At 37.5% G+C, this 20,429-nt stretch overlaps 1 protein-coding gene across 2 annotated transcripts in view; it reads left to right on the forward strand.

The window, feature by feature from the left end:
* ANTXR2 (ANTXR cell adhesion molecule 2) overlaps positions 1 to 20,429 on the forward strand; it is a 141,419-nt gene that overhangs the window by 7,427 nt on the left and 113,563 nt on the right. For both annotated transcript variants that reach the window (XM_045790302.2, XM_087864049.1), the window contains exons 4-7: positions 10,030 to 10,111; positions 10,576 to 10,683; positions 10,811 to 10,879; positions 11,647 to 11,727. In XM_045790302.2, the coding sequence (XP_045646258.1) occupies positions 10,030 to 10,111; positions 10,576 to 10,683; positions 10,811 to 10,879; positions 11,647 to 11,727 (340 nt within the window). The remainder of the gene's footprint in view (positions 1 to 10,029; positions 10,112 to 10,575; positions 10,684 to 10,810; positions 10,880 to 11,646; positions 11,728 to 20,429) is intronic.

Consider the following 20,429-nt stretch of genomic DNA (forward strand, 5'->3'; position numbering starts at 1 on the left):
GCTTATGACAGATCTAATTAATGGCTTAGACTAGAAAGCCCACATCTCCCAATGGCCTAAAAGCCCTACCTGATTGCCTTACCCAGTCCTGTCCTATGACATTATGTGCCTCAGTTTAGCCCACTGGTCTTTCCATTCCCTGAATAGGCCAAGCTTGTTCCCACATTAGGAATTTTGCTTTCTCTGCCCGAGAACTTCCCCTGGCTAGCTCATTCTTATTATTTAGGCATCATCCCGTGCAGCCCCTCCTCTGAGACCCTTAGCCTGGCCATCAGGTCTGCAGGCACCCTGGCTCTCCTCCCCGGAAATCCGTCATGATAGTCTCTTTGGTTATCACTTTTTGAAATTATTCTGTTAATTAATTTATTTTAATCTCCATCACCCTAACATAAATTGCATGAGAGCAGGGGGGTCTTCTTTGTCTTGCTCACCTATACATTCGATACCAGTACAGAGCCTGGCACACAGTAGATGCTCAACAAGTACTTGTTGGGTGAATGGTTAAATTGGTCTGACTCCAGAGCCTAGTTATTAACTACTCTCATATATTTTCTCCTTTGAGAAATGATTAATGATGACTTAGATTTGCTAAGTTTCTTTCCTGCTCTTGTAGATCAGTTATGACCATTTCCAACTCTCTTTTCAATGTATTTGTCCCCAAATTGAGAAAGTCGTATCATTGTTTGACCTGAGCACACTAATCAATTACTTAGGAAAAAATTTTCCATAGGCAAACTTACAGGAAATCAAAGAGAGAAGTCATTTGATTAAGTTTAGATAATATATACATTTCTATTATTTGAAAAGATTTCTTCTTATTCCTTAAAATCTGAATTAAAATTTGACTTGTGGGGGCGCCTGGGTGGCACAGCGGTTAAGCGTCTGCCTTCAGCTCAGGGCATGATCCCAGCGTTCTGGGATCGAGTCCCACATCAGGCTCCTCCGCTATGAGCCTGCTTCTTCCTCTCCCACTCCCCCTGCTTGTGTTCCCTCTCTCGCTGGCTGTCTCTATCTCTGTCAAATAAATAAATAAATAAAACCTTTAAAAAAAATTGACTTGTGATAAAACAGTCCTTCATAAGAATTGGCAACTTATAAATTGGTTCATCAATTTTGCACAGAAATTTGGCAGTATCTGTAAAAGTTTAGAAGGTTCCTATCAGCCATTCTACTTTTTAGGATTGTGTTCCACTGAAATCCTAGCACCAGTGTGCAAAGATAGGTAAGTGCAAAACTGGACACTGCAGTGTTGTTCATAATAGTGAAAATTGTATTCAATCTAAATGCGTTTCAATTGATGTACTTAAATATATATATATATATATATATATAGACTGGAAAATCCATGTACATTTACATAAAATATATCTAAGATACATTAATTGAGAAAAGCAGGTGGCGGAACACTCTGTTAAGTATGATTTTATTTTTCTAAAATAAAAACAAAAATCTTTAACTGTTTTTATGGTGTGTGTGTGTGTGTGTGTGTGTTCATAAATTCATGGAAAAAAGTTTGGAAGATATGCAACAAACTCCTGACGACAATACTGTCTTAGCAGTGAGATTCAGGGTAAGGAAAACCTTCATTTTTTAATTTCCATACACCTTGGCTATTCAATTTTATTTCAATATTATTATTTGTAAAAAAAAATTAAACAAATGCTCAAACTTAAAAAAAAAAATGTTACTGACTTCTTTAGCCAGACTTTCTTGGGGTCAGAATGGAATTTAGGGGTTGGAAAGAGAAAATATTCAGGAATAGCACATACCCAGTTGCTACCTTGGGGGATCCTGAAGGCTCCTTGTTAAAATGAAAACACCAGGAGTGGACCTTGAGTCAGGTAGACACAGAAGCTATATACTAGTTGTGTGACCTTGGGCAAGTAATTTCACTTCCTGCTGGCCAGTTCTCTTGCCCATTAGAAGGAGCTAATCGTTCCTACCATATCACAGTATTGGGATGATTAAATGCCTATGACGCATGAGAAGGCCTAACTGATGTGGGAAGGAGTCTAAGGTCGCAGTGGGATTTGGAGGTTATCAGTGTACACTACCATCGTCATTTTCATCCTCAGGTGCCAGGATTCTAGCAGTAGTTTAGAGAGGTCAAATGAATTTGCTCGAAGTGACACAGCTAAGTAGTTCGAACCAGAGTTCACGTCCAGGTCTGACTCCGGAGCGTGAGCGCGTAACCACTGCATTGCCTCAGACTTACTGTGTTCCCTTTTCTCCACTTTTCACAATTAGTCAGAATTTGTCATAATTCAAAGGCGTATTCTTCCTCTAAGTCTATTCTCTTCTCTTGCAAACCAGTGATGTGGTGAGAGGAAGTGAATGTAGTTTTTTTGTTGTTGTTAATTGTATTAGAGAAGTGATTACTCCTGGCTAGGAAAGTTTGGGCCACACATCATGCTAATCCTGAGAGGTCTGGGCAAGACAGCAGCTCAGATTCTAGTCATGGCTATGCTAATAGTTACTTTCAATGCAGTCCCATATCTGCTTTATATTCTAGAAAACGAAATACATTGTTACTCAAACCTGGGAGACAAACCTGGCACACCCAAGTGGTAAAATGCAGACATCCATTTCTCAGGCTCAGTAAGGCATTGAATGGGAAAGTGGGGTAAAAAACTATACCAGATGCAACCAGTGTGGACTTCAGGTGTGACCCACGTACCACACTTTGGTAAGCGCAGACTAAGCTGGAGAGATTTTTTTTCACCAAACCCAGAGTGTACAGAGCGTTCTGTAAGCAACTGTTGTTGAATCTAGGACTGCTACCTTGGATTCATTGGTCTGGACTCTGGACCACAGAGACATTGGCATATGTTGGCTTTAGAGTGACATGTTTAATAAACAATAAGCAAGTTTTGATTCATGACAAACACCGCAAAACTTAGTGGCTTAAACAACAGCCATTTTATTGCCGTTCACAATTCTGTGGGTTGATGGCTTGGCTGGGGGGGTTTCTCTGTCCCGTGTGATGTTGCCAGATGCTGTTGGCATAGAGGCTGGTTCTTGATTCTGGAGCTCAGCTAGAGCTCTGTAGTGGAATTACTTGGTTCTCCTCCATGTGACCTCCTCCTGTGGCATAGCTTCTCATGGTATGATGCCTGGGTTCCAAGAGAGAGCATTCCAAGAGCAAGTATTACAAGATGAAGGAAACAAAGTCCCCATTTTTTAAGGGTTGGACTCGGATGTCCAAGAACATCACTTCCTCCCTATCCTGTTGCCAAACAGTAGTAGGACTAGGCCAGATTCAAGGGGGGAGGAGATAAATACCATCTCTTGGTGGGAGAATGGGCATATAGAGAGTGGGAAAGAATCGACAGAGGTCATATTGGAGATCACCTCCTATAGATTTTATGAAAAGTAATAATGAATTTCCAAGATGAATCTCTTTTGAAATAAACATGTCAACTTAGAGAAAAAATATAAACCTTGTATATAACCAAAATAACAAATTAGATTGGTGATGTGGGCTCTAGTCTCTAGATTCTAGTGTGACCCATAATCCATCTCAGTAAAGTTTGAATGCGAAATGTCCTTTAGTTTTATTATTTTTTATTAACCTCTTCCTCTCATTCCTTTTATTCTTTTCCATAAATGAAAAATATTTATTAACATTAATACATTTTTTACTTTTATATTTTTAATATTACTATTATGTCTTTCTTGAGTCACGTTAGAATAGATTGGCACGTTTTGCTTTACCTCCATGATTTTAAATAGTATATTAAATTTCAACTATCAAGGACTTAAGAATTAACAATAGCTAGAAATACTTTCTAGTACAATGTGAGGATGGAAGTTTTCTTAACTAGATACGACTGCGAATTTTTAAAAATATCTTAAAAATTTGAGCTATAAAAGAAGGTTGTTGGTATTCAACTATTTATTCAAGAGCAGTAGTGCACACTTATGCATATGATTTGTTTGTGTGATTTAATATAAGGTTTTAAAATTGTGTGTTTTGTGAGGGATGAGTAAAGGGATAGTTCCCAAATGAGGCTTGTAAACTGGGACTAACAAAGCTGATAATTCATACTTGAGTTTTGTTCTATGGATAAAGAGACAGGAGTACAGTGCAGGGATATAAACAGTTGGTATTGATAATTGAATACTGTGTGCTGTGCAGCCTACGGAGTGTTCTGCATGTGATAGTACCTTTAATTTTGATTAACTCCACTATGTAAGTACTGTCATCACCCCCATTTTTCAGATGGGAGAAATGGAGGACCAGAGAGGCTACATAACTTACCCAGAGTTGCAAAACTAGGAGGTGTTAGGGCTGGAAATTGAGGCCAAAGCCCCACTGCTTGACCTGTATGTTGCATTCATTGATGCAGAGTGACGTAATGGAAGGATTGAGGGTTGGCTGGCAGATAACCTCACTCGATCCCTGACACGTGATGTGATAGAAGAATAGTAACTATTATCTGTGTAGCACTCATTTGTACTCACTTTCTTTCTCCTGTCTCTCTTCTACCTTCTCTGTCCAGGCACTGCTACCTTCTGAATGCTCAAAGCTGCCAAATAACATTATATTATAAATATCATATGGGCACCCAATAAATATCTATAAAATGAATGAATGAAATCCCAGCTGGACAGGCATTATTATTTATACTTTATGGAGATGGAAATTGAGCTCCAGGATAGTAAACTGCTGGTGTATGCAGTTGATTAGTTGTAGAACCAGACCTTCCGTTCACCTCATTTACTCCAATCTATAGGTTCTTCCTCCCTCATTACATAGCTTCCCATTTGACTTCTTTCCAGGACCTTCTCCCACCAAAGTTCAATATAACACCTTCTTTCCTTCCTCCTTTTTCCTTTTCCCTCCTCCTTTCTGGTTTCTATATCAAAATGTTTCAACTCTCAGTTTGCTGAGGGAGCTCTCCTTGTAATCAAGGAGAAAGTAAACCAGGTGAACAAAATCCTACTAACGTAATGGGAAATGACTAATATCAACTTAACAACAGTAGTACCTGTAACTTACTCAGTACTTCTTATGTGTCACTGAATCCTCACAATGGCCCCATAGGGTAGATACTTTCATCCCTATTTTACAGATGAAGAAATAAGAATAGGGCTTGGAATTAATCTAAGTTCTCTCTAGCTATAAGCTGTGCCATCCGAGAAACTGTATTTTATAGTTTGAAAGATTATCTTAGTCACCCCAAAACCCTTTCAATAGAGGACTAACTGGCAAAATAGTTAAGGAAAAGAGCATTCCAATAACATGGGAAGGTTTTAAGTTAGATTAGATCAGAGGTGCGTGCCTGGGTGGCTTGGTTGGTTAAGTGTCTGCCTTCAGCTCAGGTCATGGAGTTCCCCATCAGGCTCCCCACTCAGCGGGGAGTCTGCTTCTCCCTCTGACACCCCCCCCCCATGCTTTGTCTCTCACTCTCTCTCAGATAAATAAATAAAATCTTAAAAAAAAAAAGATTAGATCAGAGGTTCTTAATTCTGGCTGCACATTAGAATACTCTGGGGAGTTTCCGAAAAATAACCCTGAACTCATCACAGACCATAAGTAAATTAGAATCTCTTCAGTTAGAACCCAGAAGGGATTTTTTTTTAAAGCCCTTCTGTGATTCCAGTCTACAGCTGTGGTGGAGCCCTATGGTGCCTCTGTGGAGATGTGTGTGGACTGCATGTGAGCCCTTCTCATCATCACCATGCAGACTCAGTGCTCACGTGTGGTCGGCACTCCGCAGCTGCATGTAGTTGAGTGAAATCTGGAAAGAGTTTTCAAATTTGGAAAGTTAAGATGTTGTCCCTTGGAAAGTTCAAGTACGATACAAATGCATTGTATAAACATAATATCCTTATCACAAGTAGAAGGTACTTAAAATAAAAAATTGTGCCTTAATTGTGTTAGTCGGGCAAGTCAGAATTCTCTTCCAATCATTTTATTATATCACTATTTACAGTATATATTTATTTTAGTTGTGACATCGTAGACACCTTCCAAAATCCGAAGAGTTCTGTGGATGGAGAAAAGCCACTGATGTGGTGCAGTGTGTGACAGTGTAGTTGCTGTGTTCCCTCCCCTCCCCTTCCCTGCCCTCCCATCCTTTCCCTGCCCTCCCATCCTTTCCCTCCCCTCCCCTCCCCTCCCCTCCCCTCCCCTCCCCTCCCCTCCCCTCCCCTCCCCTCCCCTCCCCTCCCCTCCCCTCCCTTCCCTTCCCTTCCCTTCCCTTCCCTTCCCTTCCCTTCCCTTCCCTTCCCTTCCATCTCTTCCTTCCCCCACTCAGCAGAGAAATTGCAGAGATACTAACAGAGTCCAAAGTGTTACTTTATAGATTAAAAAAGTGAGTCAGTGTGTTTTTGCCTCTCTTTCTCCCTCTCTCTCTCCAATCAATATAATTACAAAGTAAAAAATTAAGAGTTGATTATGAATTTTAGCCCACTGATTCTTAACAAAAAAATCAGAGGTTTAATATCCCATTTTATTTGTTTCAACTCTGTCTCTTTCCAAAAAGTATTGGAAGCTGCACTGAACATAGTAACATTGCAGAAAGATGGTGACATATAAAAAGATAAGGTAAGATCTTGGGAAAGAGGACGTAGCAATATGATAACCATAGGAACTTAGCAGGCTTTTGTGAATGAGCAAGAAATTTACTGTGGGCTTCCCAACAGTGAGGGCAAGAAACAGTTGACATAGTTGTAGTTAGCAGAAAGGAGGAAGTACATAGTGATTACTCAGGGATGACGAGAAACTTCTGCCACGAGACCTTCGAGGGGATGTTATGTGTTATGATAGCAGCACCCTTGACTACAGCTTCACAACAAATACCAGAGTAGTTTCAGTATCACTGTTCTTGTAGCTGGAGTCATAACGTTAAAACCAAGCTTGGTGTGGTTCTAAGATGTTGTTGGATTCGAGCTTTATAACATGTGCATTTTTGTTGTTGTTGTTGTTGTTCCCCACTTGCTTATTTTTTTTAAAGCTTTCTTAGAGTCATAGTATAGATGAATGAGTTCTCCTTTTTACCTACGACATCATTTTGCATCCCCCCGATTAGCTGTTTACTAATAGATCAACTTAGAACTTATTTTTAGTTGCTTGGCATCTTTCGAAGGCCTGAAATCTGCCCTGTCTTGTTTTGGCTTTCATTTCCCCTAAAATGACACTGGTGGAGGCTGACAGACTGTGTAGTTCCACTGGAAGGAGATAAGACCAGGGCTCATGTGTGTTGATGTTATCGACTGTTGGCAAGAAACACTTTGCCTCCAGTGACGATGCAGCTGCAAAAGTAATGCTGTAATTCAGTGCTGCTTAGAATATGATGGTGTCAGGTATGGTTATGCATAGAAAAGCCGGGGTACTCTTCTTCCAGTGAAATAAGCTAGCTGAGTCCTACCTTCCAAAAAAATTCTGAATTCCACATTGGGCAAGTTCTTGTAACTTATCCTCTGTGGTTCTTAGAAGTAATTAAATGATGAGGTTAATCTGAACTGAATGGAAAGGGATTTTTACCATGCAAAATCTGTATTTGTACAAACTTGAGTTTCAGTTGTCTTTTTTTCATTTCCTTTTTGGCAGCAAACATTAATGCTTGAGGACACACTGCCACTCATTTCAAAGAAGCACCAAAAATTTGGTTTTTGTCTGCATTCAGACAAAATCAGTTTCAAGTTGTGTCTGTAGATAAGAAACATAAATATTTAGATAAAACAAGCTTATAAAGTAGGTAATTTACTCTATCATCTGTGAAGTTACGAATCTTTCCTATAATAGATTGAAAAATTTATTGAACACTTGCTTTGTAAGAGGCATTATAATAAGTAATAAGTGCAGAGTAGGGGAATACATTATACATGGTAGACCCAGTGACAGTCCCCTGTAAACTTCCAGTCTAGTTGAGAAGTGAGAACATTAAGTTAAATTAAATCAGTTACATTATTTTAAAGTAGAAAGGTTTTGAGAGAGAAAATTATTCATTGTAGTAGAAGTTGATCATGGGGGTGCCTGGGTGGCTCAGTAGTTAAGTGTCTGCCTTCGGCTCAGGGCATGATCCCAGAGTCCTGGGATCGAGCCCCACATCAGGCTCCTCTGCTAGGAGTCTGCTTCTCCCTTTCCCACTCCCCCTGCCTGTGTTCCCTCTCTTGCTAGCTGCCTCTCTCTCTGTCAAATAAATAAATAAAAAATCTTAAAAAAAAAAGAAGTTGATCATGGCTATGTTTTGGAGTACCTTAGAAAAAAGAGTATAATGAAGTTAAAGATAGGTTCACAGTAGGCTGATTTTAAACCAAGTATTAAAAGAGACAATCAGTGTGGATTGGCAGAGATGACTAAATCAGGAAGGAAAAAGATTAGTATCACACTTTGAAACTTGTCTTATGTTTTTGGGAAACTCCTTGAGATGGAAAACTTGTCTGATAATAGTTTTCATTACAGTATCAACATATAAGCAGTAAGTTACTTTTAAAACATGAGTGAAGCTCTGGTGTGTGATTCATTTATTTCAAATATTCGAAATACAATATTGCAGCATGATAAATTTTTTTTTACTATTTTTGACATACATTTTAATACTGTATGATATATATTACATGTATATGATTTTATTTTAATAGTGTATGATGTATGTATATATACATCATAATCTCCTTTTATGTATGACTCGTAAGTTCCTTGATGGTCAGATAATATACTTTTTATAATTAATCTTTCATCTATCATTCTTAGTAGTGTGGGTGCTCTTTATGTTTTATTTAAAGCATTATACTTCAGTTTACCATTGCAAGACTTTTTTATTTAGAAAGGTATTTTTCTTGGGGCACCTGGGTGGCTCAGTCGGTCAAGTGTTTGACTCTTGATTTTGGCTGGGGTCATGATCGGAGGGTCGTGGGATCGAGCCCCATGTCTGGCTCCTTATGCACTGAGCGTGGAGCCTGCTTGAGATCCTCTCTCTCTCTCTCTATCTCACTCTCTCTCTGCCTCTCCCCCGCTGGCACGTGCTCTCTCTCTTTCTCTCACACGCATGCACACACACACACACACACACACACACCCACACAAAAGTATTCTCCTTTGGTTCTTTTTAGAGACTAAAATTCTGAAAACAATATATTAAGATCTCTCTTCTGATACTTTAAATTTAAAATGAAATTTTGAGTTTTTTGGGATTGTTTTTGCTACCTTGTTTTATTTCTGTCTTATGATTCTTATGGTTTCTTTATTTTTCAAGGGGTCTTTGGAACCTATAGTAAAAACCCTGAAAAATGAGTCTTTTCTTACTTAATACACACAAAATAGTTTTTAACAATGTATTCATACTTTATTTAGACATACTGCATTGGGACACTAATTAGTCATGATGAAAAAGATTATTCTATAGTTTTTCATTCATATTACCTCTTTCAAGAATCCATTACCATCCATCCATCCACTCATCCATCCATTTATTCTTTCATTTGTTCATCAACTATGTACTAAGTACTGACAGTATTCAAGAGAATGAGCTGGTGTCTGAATGGGTGAGAAGATGTTATGAGAGTGACTAGATTCTGAGACATATATGACTTTGGAAAACAAAAGTAGAAACTGAATTTCTATAAGTAAGGGTTAAGTAATGTGCCTTAGAAATTTTCAGATAACAAAGGAAATTTCCAACTTGTAGGGAAGTGGATAAGTGTTTCAGAAATGCTTTTTCACTTAAGCTGACCTACACAATCCTTGTTTGTTTTGGACGAAGGAAAATGTTTTACTCCTTAGCATTTAGTCAAAAAAACATGATAGGAGTTACTGTTCTCAGCTCAAAATGCCGAGAATATACCTAGATTTTAAAGATATTTTACATTGTCAGTGCTTTCATTTTTTGTAATTAAAATACGAATGCTATTAAATACTTATTAAAATAGCAAAAAGTATGAGAAGTTATCTGTCCTCAAAGCCCATGTTCTTTCCTCTTACTGAAGAAACCTTAATTGTAATATTGCCATGTTTTTTGATAAGTGCTTTTTGTGATCTTTGCTCATTTATATTTTCTTTAATTTTATAATATTTTTCAGAAGCAAAATCAACAAAGGCTTGGAGGATTTAAAACGTGTTAGTCCAGTAGGAGAGACATACATCCATGAAGGACTAAAGCTAGTAAGTTCTTTTACATTTATAAGTATGGGAGAGAATGTTTTCTTATTCTGTAATGCAATAAACTGTAACTCTCTAGTAAAACTCAAAGACCCCATTACATGTTTATCTTTAAACATTCTTTAAAAATGCTTTCAGTTGTTCTAAGGATGAGACTGATTTACCGTGGTGGTAAGAAAAATTTGGATGGCATTTTTTGCTTTTTAAGGAATTTTTCATTTTCTGTGTGTTTTTTTTCAGACTAGTCAATCTAAGCTTAAAATTTATATCCTTTAAACCCAATAGTAACTACGCTATAATGTGAATCAATGCATGTTTCAAATAAAATAGTTACCACAAAATACCCTGTTTTAAAAGCCAGTCTGTAATATTTTGATTTTGTGAGACTCATAAATTCAGCTTGATGGAACATGCTGGTTAAAAGTTAAGATTAAATTGTTAGTTGGATAATTATTCTTCATTTTCAGGCAAATGAACAAATTCAGAAAGCAGGAGGCTTCAAAGCCTCCAGTATCATAATTGCTCTGACAGATGGTAAGTTGGACGGTCTGGTGCCATCATATGCAGAGAAAGAGGTGAGTATTGAACTGAAACTGTTCTTTATACCCCAGTGTACTTTGCTGTGTGTCTCTGTACGTATAGCCTAATATTTGAGTAATGCAACCCCCTTCCCCCTCGGTCTCTCTCTCTCTCTCTGCATAGGCAAAGATATCCAGGTCATTTGGGGCTAGAGTTTATTGTGTTGGTGTCCTTGACTTTGAACAAGCTCAGGTGAGTGCAGATCTGCAAACCTTAATCTAAATGACATAATTGTCTTAAGGGTAGTTCATCACATTCTTTTCACTGATGACTTACTGTGACACTAATTGGTTGCTAAAGATTTTCTATGAAATGATTTTGAACTCTGCATCAATAAAGTCTGATTTTGATAGGTTTCATTACTGAAAACAAAACTGAAATTTCTTGAATATTCATTTGGTTGGGAGGAACTGATATTATAGAACACATTTGGATTAAAATAATACGAATACTCCTCCCTGAACTCAACTGACAAGATTATTATGACAGTCTTATTCTGGTGTTTTAGTTTGATTGAAAACTTGACCCATAGGAGCGCAGGGATTTGGGAAATGTGTTTAGAGGCAATCTTTAGTAATTTTCATTCCAAATTCCAAATTTTTTCATTGTTTTGAAGGTTTATATATTAATTTTTTTTCTGCTCACCAGATGATTTTACATTTGAATTTTTGGTTGAACACGACTAAGAGTCCTGTGTCTCTTGACATTTACAGCTAGTAGAGCTCTGCACTGTTTTGAGATTCAAACTTGAGGCCAATGGAAAGGGGCTGTGGCTGATTCATTACATTGTGATACATTTCGAGTAACACCAGTGCCATCTCCTTCAATTCCTGACAGGCCACACTGGTGAATTAATCCTGTGGTGTAATTTTTCAGATGAACATAACTGAAACATAATGAAGTGTGTAAAATGTATGTCTCAACTACCCGTTAATTAAATGTTCCTCGTTTTTCTAAAGCTGGAAAGAATTGCTGATTCCAAGGATCAAGTTTTCCCTGTCAAAGGTGGATTTCAAGCTCTTAAAGGGATAATTAATTCTGTGAGTATTTTTTGGGGAGTAAGAAAGACCTACGATTTTAGGTGCATTTTAAAACGTAAGAAGTAATCTTGATATCCATTCGGGTGGTCCTTATCTTGAAGAAAGAGATTAAGAAGGAAGTTTGTTTGGTATTGAGAACACGGTGTTCATTCTGAAGATGTGGATTTTGTTTGTGTTAATTGTTGGTATTAATGCTTATAAATTGAACTCTGTGAGCCTGGGTTTGAGATTTCAAGTTTAAGATCTTTATGAACAGTCTTAGACACTTCCACCCTTTGAGCATGGAGTTCCTCACCGTCTTCATATGTTGGAAGTTTTATAGGCTTTCTAGAAGAAGTGTAAGATAAAAATCTGAGTTGGAATGTGTGATGTCTCCCTCCTCCAAACACGGTGTTTCTTAGCTGTCAGCCAGGCACCGTGCACCAGCAGCTGAGTATTTGATTGCGGTTGTTCTTGCCATTTTAATGACTAATAGTTTCACGGGAGCTCATAGTATTTCTGTTTGAAATTCAGTTGCACTGTCTCTGGTGATCGTTAGAATCGGGGCTCCCCTGAAGAGGATAAGGGGAAGTGGGGTGATGAAATGCAAAGCAAAACTCCTAGGCTCTCACAGCTGAGGTTTATGTTTCATTTTACTGCCTTTTGCTAGAAGCACTAGGAACAGTTGCTATTAAGTATTTATGATATTTTGGTAAACACCATCCTAAAATGGAAGTGAATAATATATATTCTCTAAACCAAAGCTTTTCCTTTCATCTTTAGGTATTTACTGAAGGGAAGAAAAAAAAATAAGTCTCAGGGTCCTTGGACATTTGGTTCTGGTGTTTAAAATTTCTCTTTAGAGATCATGTTTTTCAGAAGCCGAATTTTGTTTTTAAGTAGCCTGTAGGTTTTTTCCCCCTAATTCATGGAACTTTTCAAAGAAAAAAAATATGATTTGGTTCTATTACATATCAGTACGTCTAGTAGACAGGCCAAATGTAAATACAGGAACAGATATTTTTTATTATTTTAGGAGTTTAATTGTGTTTAGTATTTAGAAAAAATTGCAGTGTAAAAAATAGGAAATATTTGGATTCATTTTTATATGAATATTTATATGGGTTTATATTTGGATTCAAGGTAAATACTCTGTAACTGTGATTTGTTTTAAAATACAGGAAAATGGATGGACAATGCAAAGGGGAGGATAATTTGATCCTGTAAATAAACAAACCAGTGGATTATATTTTAAATAGTATTTCATTGTGCTGGGGAATTTGCGGTTATTTTTATAATTATGGTGGGAAGGAGAGAAGACCTCACTGGGTTATTCCCTTAGGAATTTTTTTTTCCCCCTCTGTATAAAAGGTTTGCTTCAAAATCCTCGGTGACTAATTGGTTTTAAAAACTCTGTGGGTTGTGACTGCATACTTCTCCTTTAAGAAATTAGTAGTTGACTACTAGAGGAGATAAAGTTGTTGCTTTGTTATCTTTATTTGTTAAGTTTCATCGATTTTTTTTGTATGAGGGAAACTTTAGAGTGGAATTTCTAACTACAGTCTTTCCGGCCTGAAGTTCTTGATGGACTTTAGCTTGAATAAGTTATGTTGGAAGAGTTGGCATGGAATTAGAAAAATTTGTGTTATTTTAGCCACAAATGGCAAGCAAAGCCTCTTGAGTTTCATATGGTGGGGGCCGATGAGTATAGTGTTCATTCTACTATAGTTAAACTTCAGCTATTTTGTCAAAAAAAGGAGGAGCCAATGATCCTTAGGGAAGCCAGCCTCTGGGGAAACCCGGGCAGTAGTTACATGGCAGAGCTGACAGGTAGACAAATGGAGTCATTACAACCGAAGTTGATCTCACTAATGGTTGAGATTTTTATCAACCTGATGATAGCTTGGGATTTTTGTTCACTTTGTAGAAGTCGAAGGCAGTTCAAGCACTTTCTGTCTCTTCAAGACAGGGATTGCTCCGTCTCTGGTAGTATACAAAAGCTATAATTCTGCCTTAAATTTGAATTGCACTTTATACTTACAAAGTACCATTTTCTCTTCAAAAAATTATATTTGGTATTTAAAACAAATATACTGTATCTATTTCTGGGTAAGGGCAGAAAGAAGAGACTATCCCTTTATTCTTGATGATTTACCAAACTGGTGGATAAAATTGTACTGTGGAATGGATTGAATGCAAAGCTAAGCAAACTTAAATAATCAGAAAATGTAAGTTCTGAGTCTGGTACTTTGAAGGCAAGATAATTGCTAAATTGAGAGATGATTTATTTATTTTTTTCTTTCTTGCGGGAAGTTATTCAAATACATCTGGCCTTATTGTCAATGAGTTAATTTCTTTGAAGTTAATCTTTAATTGAGAAAATGTAAGCTAATTTTCTTGTTTTCTTTGTCCTCCCTTCACTGCCCACCCAAATCCAGTGACCTAAATGGTCTGGTCCCCTTGCTGTAAATCACATTTTGTTAAGGCATAGTTTGTTCAGAATCAACTTAATCAGCGAGGCTGGGAGTTTCATTTTGGAGCCTTCCTTCTTTGTAGTTAAAAAAAAAAAAGGAAAGAAAGACTGTAGTGTTTCTGTCTTGTATAACTTCAAAAGTGAGTGACTGAAAAAGGCTTTTGTTATGAACATTTTGCATGTTAACAATTTAATACCTTCTCTAAAATTTATTTGATTCAGAAAATCATTTTCACGTTTTATTTTGATTTGGAATGAAAGAGATCATTTCAAAAATTTTAGATTTCTGTCCAGGCAAATATGATTATCTAATAGTTTTTGGAGTATTAGTTTAACCTCCAATTTTAATTAGAAATGTGAAAATTTAAAATTCATTAATAGCTCAAGTAGGTGCTGGTGAAAACTTTTCCTCTACTTTTCCTCTTTTTCACCTCCCTTCCCCCCATTATCTGATTTATTCTTTCAACCACTCATTTATTGAACTCTAACCATGCTTAGGGCACTGTGTTAAGCTCGAAAGAGAGGACATAAACAAGACAAATTCTCTGTTCTAAAGGAGCTTGAGAATAATGATGACTTGAGGTTTGGAATTTGGTGGTGCCTGCAAGAATTACAGAATGTGGGGATAGGGAGGAGGTGGGAAAGGTCGGTGAGTCACTCTCACTGGTAGGAATCCTATCTTGCAGTTTGCGTTAAAATGCCGGTATGGTTGGAGTACAGTTAACAGAAGGATGGGTTAAGTTTGGGTATGGGAAGTCATGGGAGACTTTTGGTGGTGGAATTTGAACTGTGCTCTGATAATTGGAGCAAATTAGAAACAAGGAATATAGAACTTCAGAAAGAGCCTGGGCTGAGTGGCTGAGGCATAGGAGGGAGTGTGGCTTGGCTTGGATTCTGGAGGAATATGAAGAATAAATGTTGACAGGCAGGCTGGATCCAGATTATGGAAACTCTCAAATGTTTGAATGGGGAATTGACACTTATTTCATAAGTAATTGGTGAATGATGGAAAAGCAACTTAAGGATGAGATTTATATGCTAGCTGAGAATGTTTAGGAAGAATATTCTCATGGTACTGTACAGGATAATTTGGAAGATGGAAAGGTGTGTTTAAGTCTCTTGCAAGAGTCTTTGTGAGATACATGGTAAAAGGAAACCTAATATAGTGAAGACAGTATGAAATTAGGAATAGGAAGACCTGAGTGTGAGTTCCAACTCCGCCACTGACTTGCTATGTGACATTGTGTACTTTCTATTATGTAATCTCTTTAATTTTAAAATTCTCATGAAGTCAAATGGGGACAGTTCTATTTCACTGGGTTGTTTTGTGAATTAAAATGATTAAGAATAGTCTAACTCAGAAGGGCTGGGCTTTCAAAGATTTGGTAGGAAGCTAGGAATGTCAGGACGTTGGGACCATGTAGGATGGGGTTATTGATCTTTCTGCAGGGCAGTCCACCTAGAGAGATGGCTGGAATTCTAAATAATGACTTAGGTCTAAAAGGGCATGGGCTTGATATGTGAGAGGATCAAATCTACCAGGACTTCTAGATGGTGTAGCTAACCAAAATCAAATATTTGGCCGTGCCCTAGTTCCAAATTCTCAGGCCTTGGGGCTAGGGCTCAGCCAACCCACTCAGAAAGGAGAGTCCCATGACAAAAACTACGTAGAATTTCGGGACCCTGCATTTAGAAAAGAGCTACTGTTCTTGTTGGGGAACTTGTAGAGCTGTTTAGTGATTCAGAGTAGAATCTAGTTGTTAAGGGGGAAACAGCATCTTCAATGGACCATAGTTCCCTAGGGCGTATTTTAGGTACTGAGATTCTAGGTCTGTCCCAGTAAAACTAGGTCAAGGACTGTAAGGAGAACATGCCCTGGTCAGAATCATGTCAGGAACAGGGTGGGGCAGAACCTCCAGGGATACAACTTTTCTCTTGCTGAGCCAAGCTCTGAAGGCTCTGGAAAATATTAGTTGTTGCTGTTATTATTGTGATGGCAGTGAAACTGGAAATAAGAAGGTGAATTCAGGGAACCTTAAAACGTTAGAAGAACCTGAGAGATCGCTGGACATAGGTTGAAAAGGACGGAGAGGGGAGTCAAATGTAACTTGGGCATTTTGCCCCGACTATTCTGAATGATGGGAAGCAGGGAGGGTGAAGGCTGTTTTTACAGAGAGGCCCAGAGTGCTAGAGGACACGGTGGAATCAGGCAGAAGGGCAGAGGGAGAAGTTGAATTGGACCTGGGGAGTCCCCATGGGGAATGTCCCTTAGGGATGTGGAGGCCCAGGGAAATATTCAAGTCAGGAAACTTCAGAACTGACTCATTGTTCCTCCATTTGTGTTTTCTCCCCTCCCATTGCCCACAAACACAAGGATATAATTCTTCTATTTTCCACTTTAGATTATCTTTAATACCTTAGAATGTTAAACAATTATTTTTGGTTTCTTGGAAAGGTGGTTGCAAGGCTTTTCTTTGAAAATGAAATTTTATTTGAACTAGTCAGACTGACATGTGAGTACCATGTGGTTCAGCGTTTCATTAGGTAGTGCCGTGAATGGTAGCATTCAAAATAAAACAAAACCACAGATTGGTGAATAACATGGAAAGAATAAAAATAAAAATACTCTGTGAAAAACCTCCCTCCCTCTCTTTTTCCCCCTAAAAACAAGACCTTGGGGTGTTATACTCTTTGCAGTTATTTCCCCAATTGTTTTTTGATAGAGTACCTCAGAATGTATTAAGCAGAAGCGATGAATCAGTTGTGAAACTGGTTTTATAAATAACCCAGATCCAAAAGAATTAAGAACACTATATCCTAGGCGATGGCAGCTAGTGCCAGAGTTCTTAAGTACCTAATGGGGAAGTAGAGGAGCATAAATATAAATAGGAAGGGAATGATCACTCATACGTGTAGGAAATTTAAATAAAACAGAAATAGATTATTCATAAAGGGAAAAAAGTGAATATACATTTTAAAAAATAACTTCATTCGTGGTGTTGAAAATGTAAGCTTCATCTGAACTTTGCACCAAATTGTTTTTATCAGTAATGTCTATTGTTGTTTTGAAAAGTTTCTAAGAAAGGTGTTACATTATGTTTTAATGAAATGAGAAGACACTGCAAAATCATTTTCTATACAGGCAAATAATTTTCATAGAAGAGGTGCCTAATGAGCAATCTGATAAGACCTCAGTTTAAGTGATTTTAGCAGATTCTGCTGTGAATGTTGACTGCTCAGTTGTGGAAATCTCTATTTATAAAATCATGGTTTGATAAAAAAAAAAATCCGAAGTCTGAGCTAACTATAAAGATATATTCACAGGAAAAAAGCCCCAAACTGGTAGGACTTACTCAAAATTGGAAATCAGTTTCCAGACTCCTTAAAAAAGGACTGGCTATCATGTGAGGCTAACTATAAATCAGTTTCTTCTGGGCTTCTGTGTATCCGAGGATCTTTGGTACTGAATGTAGATGAACTGTCTCATTATAACTTCGTTCACATCAGTGGTAGGAAGGTTGGGGCTGTAGTTCCTCCTCCTTCTTTTTTTGCCTAGTGTCTAATATAGTATTGGATACGTAGTTATTGCTTAATTCATATTTATCAATGAATGAATAAATAAAATCTCTGCTTTTTGAACATATTTTCAAGTTTTTATAATATGGTTATGGTGTATTTAAGCATTAAAAAAAAAAAAAAACACCACTTTTTTTTTTTTTTTTTTTTGGGCCAGAGAATACTTTACTTTGATTTCATCTTCTTATTTACATTCCTCTGTATTATGACTGTGGTTACAAAAACCAAGTTCATACTAGCTTAAGAAGAAAAAAAAAAGTTATTGTCTTATATAACTGGGTGGTCCAGAGGGAGGAAATTGCCTCAAATACAATTGGATCCAGAGAATCAATCCATGTTCTTAGGATCTCTCTTTGTAAATTTCACCTATGATTTTATTTGCGTCATTCTTTCCTTGTTCAGATGAGTGTCAGATGAGGGTAATTGCCAAAGATTTCAGGCTTTGGGACCAGATAGCATTGAAAGAGAGAGCTGTCGTTTCGGGGCATCAGCATACTCTGTCCCAGACAAGGACTCTGAGTGACTCAGTTGAGTCCAGTGCTCATTCCTGTCACCATATTTGGACCAGCCTGAGTAACATACCCACCTGGTGACAAGAGGTGAGCAGCAAGGCGGAGAGGGAGAAGGCATCATGATCCGTAGCCCCACTAAGGATCCGTAGCCCCACTAAGGACCACACGGAGTGGAGAACAGTTTCCTCAATTCAAAGGGAACACTGTTCAGACCCACGTAAGGGTGAAAAAGTGTTCTTGGTAGGAAAAAAATGCAATAGCTATTATAGTCCCTTATATTCAAATACCTTTAAAATATTTTTGTCATATATTCTAACAAGGTGCTTCATTACTTCCAAATTCCAATAAACTAAAAAATACAAATAAAACATTTGTTTTAAGGTATTCATTTTAGGTACTGGAATTTTATAATCTTGATGTCCGTAGTCCAATACTCTGTTTGCATTTCCATGATAATTTTACTGAATAATAACATTATTTTTTCTTTATTTGATTGGGACTGTAGTAGGAAAATCAAATCTACTTTTAATAAATACAGCTTTGTGACATTCTGTGAGAAAACTAAATGGGTACCATTGGGTTATATAGCCCAAATTAAGTGCCGGATGTTTATTTCTTTTTTTTTTTTTTTTAAAGATTTTATTTATTTATTTGACAGAGATAGAGACAGCCAGCGAGAGAGGGAACACAAGCAGGGGGAGTGGGAGAGGAAGAAGCAGGCTCATAGCGGAGGAGCCTGATGTGGGGCTCGATCCCACAACGCTGGGATCACGCCCTGAGCTGAAGACAGATGCTTAACCGCTGTGCCACCCAGGCACCCCCAGATGTTTATTTCTTAACACCAGTCTGTTGGGGCTACAAAAGACAACCTTTAGAGGCTCACCTGTTCTTGCAAACAAATTCAATCCAGTAGGACATTGAAAAGAAAGATGAAATGGTTAAAATTTATGGCTTACGTGTACCACCAGTATGAATTATTACGGATAAAAGCATGATTTCCCAGTTACATCTTATTCTTTCCTCAAATATAATAATTCCCAATTTATTTGGAAGCATTTTTTGAATACTGTGTTTAAGACACCTTTCTGGTGTTGGGTTACAAATACGGACATGGTACCCCTGACTTTCTGAGTTCACCTTTTTTAGGTATAGGTGTTTGTAAAGCTAATAGACGAGTTGGTAAGGCTTTGTTTTTCTATTCTTGTGGCATAGGGAAATATTCTATTTGCCACTCTGGATTTTGAACAATCACATAGAACAACAGACTTAGAATGCTTGACAGATAGATTTCATGTTTCAGTTAATAAAACAAGAGAGTGGGCAAATAGGACTAATATGAAATACTGCATGTATCAGAGTGAAAAACATGTTGGGATTCCATTTCTTTAAAATTTAAACAAATAGTGTATTTGTTATAACTTTATCCATATTTTCAATGTGCTTGTTAGGGAAAGTCTATTCATCCTTAAAGAAAGCATTAAGTGCTTATTCTGAGTTTGTGCTGACCAAAAAAAAAAAAAAAGAGAGAGAGAAAAAAAGAAAAAAAAAGAAAGAAAAGGGGGAGGCAGATAACTTTTGTTTCGAATCACAATCCATTTTTGGCAGATTTCTATGTTGTAGTGAGAAAGGAAGACCTGCTCGTATGATTTGTTATGAAAATTGCAGTTGTGAGATGCAGAGGAACTTAAACGTCATTTGGGGTTTTTGTGTCATGATTTGTGATATAGGCATATTTTCACCAACTGTATAATCAGACTATTCATCTGTTATGTTTGGAGCTGAGAAGAGTAAAAGGCAATGATTATAACTCACATTCTTCCTTAGATTTCTTGGAGTAAAAGTTTGTTTAAAATTCGTCCCTTGTGCTTATACAACTGGCTTGCTTGCGAAGGAAGAGAGAATCCATTTTTAGCGATGGGCCAGTGCGGAGCGCACTGTATTGAGCAACTGGTATTTTGAAGTATTTTTTGAAAAATGAACTCAATGAAAACATGTGCTTACAGATAATTTTTTGAAAGATTTTATTTTTTTAAAGTAATCTCTATACCTGACATGGGGCACGACCCCTCAACGCTGAGATCAAGCGTCACATGCTCAGTGGACTGAGCCCAGCTGGCGCCCCATGATTACAAATTATAACTGTTTTTCATTGATGGATTACC

Source organism: Ursus americanus, chromosome 8 (assembly GCF_024610735.1).
Source record: "Ursus americanus isolate L20-20 chromosome 8, mUrsAme1.1.p, whole genome shotgun sequence".
Classification (NCBI taxonomy): Eukaryota; Metazoa; Chordata; class Mammalia; order Carnivora; family Ursidae; genus Ursus; species Ursus americanus.